Genomic DNA, 9,135 nt, shown 5'->3' with positions numbered 1-9,135 from the left:
CCATTGAAAGTACAATGTAATAAGTTAGAGAAAGAGAAAATATGAAAATTCATACGAAGATTGAGGTGAGGGGAATAAGGGAGAATTGTTACGTTAATTGTTAATTGTTACAATAAGAATTGAATGTTAAGGATTGATGTTACAATTAATGTTACGTATTGAAATTGAATGTTACGGATCCATGTAACAATTATTTGTTAAGAACCATTAATTGTTACATCAATCCTACCTTAACATTCTATTTCAATATATGATATGATTTTTCTTAGTGTAATTTGATGTCTATATTAATTAACTATTATATATTCTTGAATGTTATTGATCATTTATCGGCTTTCTTGGATAAACAAAAATCAAAATTAAAAATGAGCACAATATTAAGACATCAATCACCCTTTTTTCCAAATGTGTCAACCTTCATATGTCTCAATTACACATGACAATATATAGTTTCCCAGAATTGTATGAGAAAGTTCAATAATCATGTTAAATCAAGAAATATGTGCATGAAATAAGTCTCACAAGCTAGTCATTTCAGTTGTAATAAGCACCTATCGCTTTTGTTCACCCCAGTTCTTGCCCTCGAAAAACTCGTTTAGCATACGATCAAGATCTTCTGCACTGAATCTGATATACTTTTGAGGGTTTTTTCCACTTTCTATCATAGGCCTACAACCACATAAATTCCCATATTATTCATCAGTTAACTCAGTTTATACAAGTATATATATGTTAATATATGAATCTTATATAGGATTGAAAGGGTTTGTTATGATCACTTACCCATAGCATTTGAAAAAATTTCTATAAGCAGGCAATAAGACCTCTGCTATAGCCAACCTCAGAGACTCGCGCAACTCACTGTCAGGAACTGTCCATTGAGATTGTCTTTGATGAAGCTCCTCGAATTGAATGTTGAAGTTCTTGAATCTCTCCTTTACCATTGACCTTGAAAGTGTTGGTGTTGCATCAGGCGTACTACCACCCCACTAGTCGAGCCTGCTGGTTGGACTGATAGAAATTGAAGGATCTACGAAAACAACAAAAATAAGGCTATTGCACTTTGTTGTTTATCATAACAAGCACAATAGTATGTAAGTAGAGCAATACTTTAGACCAGGAAATCCTCTTGTATTGATTAGCATGTTGTTGGACAATCCTACGATGTCGTTGAACCCAATCATCTCCTAGTAGGTCTTTTGCTTCAGACCTGCAGCAAAAGGAAAGCAGAATGAGTACGAGTAATGACAAGAAAAAGTTAAACAATAAAGATAAAAATGTGTAACAAACCTCCTAACTGATCGAACAATGTAATGAATGTTGTTCATAAGAAATAGTTGAGACAAAGCAGTATCTTTATACTGCTTGGATTTGCCATCCAGGTTAGTCTGGAGTGCTTGCATTATTCGAGTTGTGATTGCAGCTAACTGCGCTCCTGTATTATCACCACTGACTTCCTGAAAAAGTTGCTTCAGAGTGGACCGATAACTGTGAGACAGGAATTGATCACAATATGAATATATAACCGATTCATTGGAGAAATTACAAGACATCATTAAAATTACACTTGGCTTACTCGAACAAAAACTTGACATAGTTAATCACATAGCTAGTCAAAGGATGCACTGTTCCGTCCATAACAGTTGTTTTTGTGGCATCCTTCTCGACAGCATCTTCAAAATCACCAAATGTCTCATGGGTTGTTTGTGCTAGACGTTTTGTCAAGCTTGTCGCGGATTCCCTCATTTCCATACAAGGCTTACCCTCAAAAATAGTTTCTATCTATACATACAACAACAGAACCAAAAAATGTACTTACTGTCAAATCCTAACAGATATTTCAAATGGAAAAAACAGAGGAAATCAACTGAATTTATAAGAAAAATAAACACAATAAAATCAAAGATTAATTGATTCTTGTTACCTCAGGCTGAAGTTCTCTCATTATCTCATACATGTCCAACAATACAAATAATTTTTCGGGTGACCTTTTACTTCTAGCAATTGCATCCCCAAAACTAAGGAGCGAGGACACACATCCTGAAGTCACTTCAGCAAAACATAATATTCTGATTGATTCAATAGCTTTAAATATCTCATCACAAACTTTCTTCTCACCAGAAAAGAGCAGTTTAACCTGCATTATTGATTCATAATGCCAATAATAAATCCCATCACAAAACATTAGGATTGTGTAAAGACATCAGATACAAGATTGATTTCTTACAGCTATTCGCATAAAATGTATCCAATTCCCAATCTTTGCCTCCAAAGCCTCCCACTGCATCTTTTGCACATCTTCTTTGGTAAGTCTCTCCACCCCGAGTTTTCTAAATGTTATTTCCATTACAGATGAACGCGTTTCCCTAGATATTCATAAAGGATTAAAGACATTATTAATAAGTACTAATGACCACATATCTTAATACTATCATATACTAAATTATTAGCAGTTAATCTATCAAATTTTCCATGTAACTAACATATTGTAAAGGCAAAAAGAAAACAAATTAGGACATAATTTATCATCTTTGAAAGAAGATCATACATACATCTTTCTGATTTTTTTTTCTTCTGTTTCGCTAGGTAGAAAACATATTACAACTCCTCTAACATCAATATCGATATCTCAACTAAATGAAACAACACATGGAAAAACAATGTGCATACCGATAAATGCTGAGAATTTGTTGTTGGTAGCCTGCTTGAATCATTTGATTGGCCAACTCATGGAGCAAAGGCAAAACTCGAGGTGGAATAAGATCTAGAGACTTATAACCTGCATTTTCCGTGCTTTTATTAGTCTGCTCACCAGAAGCTGATGTTGAGTTAGGCCGTAATGTGTTTGGAAGGCAGTCGAAAAGACAGTCTGGTTCAACAGGCTTGCTGAAACAAGGATACATAACCATTAATCACTCACTAACACCAAATTTTTGCATCAAAGTTGATTTTTTTTTATGATGACAAACCTGTTGGACATTAGAATTTGCTTGAACTCGTCTTCTAGTTTAGAAATGGCCTTAGAAAGTAAGTTGTTAACGCGATTTAGAGCATCATCATTACTCTTGAAACTTTTGTTGCTACTAAAAAAAATGACTGTTTTTAACTGATCAATTGCTTCAAGGTAACTTTCTAAATCTTCATGAGGTCCTCTTAAAATTTTTGCCTCAGCCTGCATTTTCAAGATCGAAAAATTAAGCAAACCTCTTTGTTACACCCTTTATTATTATACATATCAATAATTTCCATAGAAAGCATATTGAAAAAATAAAGGCTCCCTCTACTAATAGCATATCACAAATATTATAGCCTTACGACGGGTTTGTATATTATATCACGCAACTCACATTTGGCTCTTGATACCTTGTCAGATGACCAAATTAACCAAAAGTCCTTGACATAAAGGGTGCGTTTTAACATTGTTGTGATGACTATTTGAATAATAGCCGAAACAGTTAATGCATGACCACAACAATTGATGATAGATTAAATTTTAGAAATAATAACTATGAAATGCTATATTGTAGATATTAAACAGATTGTATTGTTTGACGTACTCATTATCAATTTACGTTCATTTCACCTCAAAGTACTTGTGTCAGATAATCAAAGAATAAAGAAAAGAACCTTGCGAGCGAGATCAAATTGAGCGACGACTAATTCGGTAGCATTCAAAGTCTTGTCAATATTTTCATGTGCCCTTCGAATGGAATGGGTTCGAATCTGAGTAGGGCGCATAGCAGTTTCGAGGGAAGATAAGCGATGATCGAAAGAACCCAAAATAGAAACCATGTTATCTGTGATTGTTTGGCTTTTTGAAAGAGATTCCTTCATGAATTTCACCCTTTCTTCTAATGTTTCTTTTGACATTGGCAATGGTGCCCCCATATTTTTTTTCTTGAGATTTTGTTTTCTGCCAATAACTTTATGTTTGTTGGTTTTGTTCACAAAGGTGAACGATAAACTAGGAAAAAAATTTCATTTCATTTTTGAGAAAAAAAAATAATAATAAATTGAAAGGTTTGTTTTATTTTTTATTGAAAAAATTAACATTAATAATCTGAACTATGATGCCAGGTATAAATTTGCCGTTGTCAAAAAAAAAAGATGCCAGGTATAAATGTGCCTTTCCTATTTATAGATCATGCTTCTTGAGTTTTGGTCTAGAATCTTGTATATGTTCTAGCGAGTTTTCACCAAAAAATTTGCAAGCTTTTTGCCCCTCTTTTCAAAATGCTCCAAATAATTCATTGTAGAAGGGTCTAAAACTAAAAACGAACCTCCTAAAACCTTCCACAAGGAGCCATCTAGCTAGGGGTTACTCACTCCCATCGCCCATGCATGCGACTCCGTTATGGTCAAGGATATTTCCCATCAAAGCCTAATGTAACCCATTAAAGCCTTGAACTGCGACTTTATATTCATAAGAAGAGGCTATCCAAGGCATTCCATGTGTTAATATTCATTACATTTTAATCAAAAGTTATCAACCGAATTGATTACAATTACTCTAACATACTTGTACAAAGTAATATAATATATAGATCATTGGACACTAACTTTTATCTTATTTTTGTATACACTATTTGAAGGGTAAACAAAGTATACAAAAAACAGCAATCATAAACTATTAAGCATTTTATGAATTTGAATTGTAAACCGAAATTAAAATTCTTCCAAATCAAGTCATAGTACCATTCTCAACATTATTCCTACGCCATGACTTTACGCATTCCACATGTGGGGACCATCGAAGAGACCTTGTTACATTCGCCGGAGCAACTTTGAATTGACCCCAATCATGAAGGACCCTCCTCAAGTCAGCCACTTTCGCACTAATATACCGGCAACAATTTGAATGGACCGTTACAACGGAACGGACATCCCGACTATCTTGACAAAAACCACTAAAATAACGGGTATCAAGGAATCGCGCCCTGATACCCATTTTTTTAAGTTTGCCTTGCCATATCATTTTTTGTAAGACGTCCTGCTCCTTAAAACCGGTTGAGTTGTCCTTTAACCCGTACCATTTTTCAAACAAAGAGATGGTTTTGTTGTTGGATTTTACAAAATAAAATCCGGTGTTGATTGGGTTGGAACCAAAGGACGAGTTACCATTGAAATTGTCCGTGCTAAATTGTATGTCAAAATGTCGAGTCTTATTTGTGGTTAGGACTGTAAAGGGGTTCCTTAGCCATACCACGTCTGTATCCTGTTACATATAATTGTAAATACATAACAATATATGAATATATGATGGTTAATTCCAAAAATAAGATGGAGATGATACATACTTCAAGCCAAATTAGGAATTATTGAAACTTTCTGTTGAGTGCCATTTTTCCACATGTACATAGTTTTCAATCTTTTCATAGACATTAATGCCTAATTATACGGAATTGCTAATACCGTCAACTTTTATTACGCTAAAAGAATCACCAATTAGAGTAACAGCTTTGATTTTTGTTTAAGACTAAACATTTAATGCTTCTTGAATACTATGGTAATCACTTTGGATCTCACAAGTAACCATAATTAAATATTCTATTTACATGTACCTAACCTATTTCTGTTGTCAGTCCCAAAATGTGATTAATTAAAAAAAATACTTTAACCTTAAGTCCTTAGTTCCTACGTTACATACACCTTTATGGTTTCAATGTTTTGACTTCTTTATTTATATGACCGATTTATTATGGTGTAAGTTATAAGACTTATAGTTATAACTCGTGATATTGTGAGTTTCTGAACCCGTTTAAACTTACACCAACCCGAAAGGTACAACCTGACATGTTTTATATCCACGTAATAGAACATGATGTAAGTTTAGATAAGTTTCAATTGAATAAGATCAAAAAAGTTAAGTTTAATGGTAATTAAAAAAGTTTTAATTTATAACTACTTAAAGTTCTGATATACAGATTTAGGTAAGTTTATGGACCAATATTTTTATGGTAAGTAATTACATTTGAAAAATTTACCATTTTAATTGACAAAGGATGTATCAATTTACAAACAACCAGTTTACTAGTTTAGCCTCCCTTTGTTGAACTTGTGTTTCGTTTTCATTGACATTTAATCTTTTCAAATTATATTCCGTAACTATGTAAAGTACTCCGTTATACATAGGTAAGTTCAGAAAGACTATTATGCACCAACATTTTCATGGTAAGCAATTCACATTTGAAAATTTTGCAATTTTAAATTGACAAAAGTGATTAAAACATCTAGTTCAGCCTCCCCTTTTAACTTGTGTTACGTTTTCGTTGACAGTTTAATCTATTCAAAAATCACGGAAAACCACTTAATTATCCTTCTTAAATTCATAAAAATTAAAAGCTTCTTGTCAAAATCAATAACAAAATAACATCCCAATTCCTAAATTTTATAAATAGAAATCGAAAGTTCCATATAACCACGTAAATAATGTCCACAGTCAAAATATTAAAGAACGCACAACGTACCGTAAAAATAAAGTTGTACCCTTTTTTAAGGATATCAGTGAGAAACAGAGTTCGACTCCACATCATGTTGATGAAATCTTTAGACATGAAAACTTTCTCCCCCATGATATCTACACCGTCCGTTACTAGTCTATAACAATGGAGCCCACGAAACCGACATCGATCGTAAGCCGTCTGATCAACAGCCACAATCATCAGATGGTTCACAAGCTCTCTTGTATTCTCCCCTGCCCAAAACCCTTCTAAGAACAAATCAAGCATATTTGGCACAACTTCACCCTCCACATACGCCTTATTTACAACTGCTATTATTACTGTTTTATTATCCTTCATCGATGCCTTCTCTAGCGCCTCGTCTAGCTCGTCTCTCTGAAAAGGCTGTAATGCTGCCGTCTTTTTTTTAAAAAAAAAAAAAACAATACATGGTCAATAATTATTAATTAACATGAACATGAATTTGACACGACGGAAAATAATATCAATTACCTCGTTCGGACGGGGGAGAGAAGGGCATTGGAGGAATTTGGAGGAGAGGAGGGATTTAGAGGAGAATGAAGAGAGAAAAGAAAGGGAAAAAACTCCAAGAATGAGAAGAAGAATAATGGAAATGTTTTTAATAGAATAAAAAAAAGGGTTTTTGTTGGAATCCATGGTTATTGAGAAATAATTAGAGGGTTTTTCCATTGAAGTTAGAGTTTAAGGAATAAAAGAAGAATTGAAGGGAGCTGAGGAGAGAGAAGGACGGAGTGATGTTCGGGTGGAGAAGTCATGCAGGAAACATGAGTCGTTTATTGGAGATCATAAAAGGTATTGAATCATCATCGAATTAATAATCTCTCTTGTTTTTATATTATTTAGGGGAAAAAATGGGTTAATATGGACTAAGGAGATTGATATGGATTTGGGTTTTTGTTTTTGGGTGGGGACACTAGGTGAACGACTGCGTTATGTATTACACGTAATTGTAATTTAAGTTTTTTTTTTTTTCGGGGATTAAATGAGGATGGAAACATGAATAAGGTTTTAGGCGTCTATAAAATCATATATAACCATGACCGGATTTGAGGTTTAAATTGGCGTTTATTGATGTTGTTTTTTATATTCGGTTTTGAGATTCTTAAAGTGGTATATAACAAATTAATATGATTGTGTTTTAATTTTGGAGAATTAAAACACATGAACAATGTTTATGGCGTCAAGAAAATCATACATAAAGTCATGGCCAAAAAGAAGGTTTTGTATTGCTTTGATATTATTATTTTTTTGTTTATTTTTGAGATTCTCACAGCTTCTAATATGAGTACTACAGATTATCATATGATTATTTCTGTTAAATTAGAGAACGATTGACAAAGAAGTTGAGCTTTTTGTTTGCGTGGTTCCTAGAAATTTGTTTTTTTAAAACTGAATACTCACAATAATCACAAGCCAATACAATACTCGTATCAAACAAGTCATTATAAAGGCAAAAAGGTGTTGTTTGTATAGCAATCAATTATGGAAAGAAATCACAAAGAACTGAAAAAAGGCATGAACATAGAACATTGATTTTTTTGATATGAACCAATCATAATTTGGGATATGAGCCTCATAATAATTCACATTCTTTCTTTTTTATTTTTTATTTTTTTATTTTTTAAATGATATGGAGATATTAATTCTTATTTCCCTCTTCAAGCTACCTTATGTGAGATCCTATCAAATAATTGAATTTATTATCTTTCTTTCATGTTTTTTTTTTTTGCAACTTTGGGATATTTTATGAGTTGTACCCAGTTAATTCCCCGAATAAACAAATTTGTTTATCTGGATGTATAATCGTCTTTTCAAGTAAAACTGGGTGAGTACATGCGTCTTTTCATGTACTAGTTAAATGGTACATGTGTAATTTCCTCACGAAACAATAAATGCAAGTTGCAAACAGTAATTGAACGGCTCACCAAAAGTACGGAATAAATGGCCACACTTTTTCAATATATTTACTGAAATGCCACCATATTAACAAAAATTGGTTTATATGGCAGATAAACTTGTATTTGTCCATATTTTATATCTCATTATTAATTATATCCTAAATATGCAAAAAAATTATAAAATGGAGGTAGTAAAAATATTTTTCACAGGAGATCTTTTTGAAATTCTATGCTAGAGCTATTTGCAATTTTCCCAAGAACAAATCAACAATATTAAATTTCTTAGTACTCTTGGACTTGGAGAAATATATTGTATCCGTACGACATTTCTCTTGTACTGCTACATTTTTTAAATGGTCATGAAAGGTTGGTAATACTCCGTATTAATTAAGCTTAAACATAAAAATAATAAAATAATTTGGCCACTTGGCAAATTTACACTTGACCAGAGCGATATTAGACTAATCTTGAGATTAACTAGTGTCAAAAAATTAAAAGTTTACCAATTAGGAGTACTAGGAACCAAATTTAGGTCCATACTTTTGACTTACAATAGGGTCGGCAAATAATGCTATTTTTATTTTTCTATGCATAAAATGTTTTTATTACTATTTGAGAGTGCCGTAAATTATTAATGGCACACCAAAGTTTGAAATGACCTTTTAAAAGTAATAACTCACAAAACTTACTTGAAAAGTAAAATCAATTATATGTGTGGATCATGACAACCTTAAGATCTTACTACCTCCGTTACA

The 9,135-nt window shown here is 32.7% G+C and overlaps 1 protein-coding gene and 1 pseudogene across 1 annotated transcript; both read right to left on the bottom strand.

Moving 5' to 3' along the window:
* Positions 1-394: 394 nt before the first annotated feature.
* On the bottom strand, positions 395-3,980 carry LOC110720289 (annotated as a pseudogene).
* A 572-nt stretch (positions 3,981-4,552) lies between these two features.
* LOC110720483 (uncharacterized protein At1g28695-like) lies at positions 4,553-8,009 on the bottom strand. The gene is made up of 3 exons (XM_021899519.1): positions 6,954-8,009; positions 6,468-6,860; positions 4,553-5,215 (listed from the first exon to the last, which is right to left on the bottom strand). The coding sequence occupies exons 1-3, from the start codon at positions 7,149-7,151 to the stop codon at positions 4,682-4,684; spliced, it is 1,125 nt and encodes a 374-aa protein (XP_021755211.1). The 5' UTR covers positions 7,152-8,009; the 3' UTR covers positions 4,553-4,681.
* Positions 8,010-9,135: the final 1,126 nt, after the last annotated feature.

Source organism: Chenopodium quinoa, unplaced genomic scaffold (assembly GCF_001683475.1).
Source record: "Chenopodium quinoa cultivar QQ74 unplaced genomic scaffold, ASM168347v1, whole genome shotgun sequence".
Lineage (NCBI taxonomy): Eukaryota > Viridiplantae > Streptophyta > Magnoliopsida > Caryophyllales > Amaranthaceae > Chenopodium > Chenopodium quinoa.
The sequence above is the reverse complement of the archived record's forward strand: the minus strand, read 5'-3'. Positions and strand labels throughout refer to the sequence as shown.

Bases quoted from the DNA above. Each gene is read 5' to 3' on its own strand.
- LOC110720483 (XM_021899519.1), bottom strand. From the start codon at position 7,151: ATGGAAAAACCCTCTAATTATTTCTCAATAACCATGGATTCCAACAAA. The intron at 6,861-6,953 runs GTAATTGATATT...TTTAAAAAAAAG, and splicing joins CTCTCCCCCGTCCGAACGAG to ACGGCAGCATTACAGCCTTT. The intron at 5,216-6,467 runs GTACGTTGTGCG...TATATGTAACAG, and splicing joins GGTACAACTTTATTTTTACG to GATACAGACGTGGTATGGCT.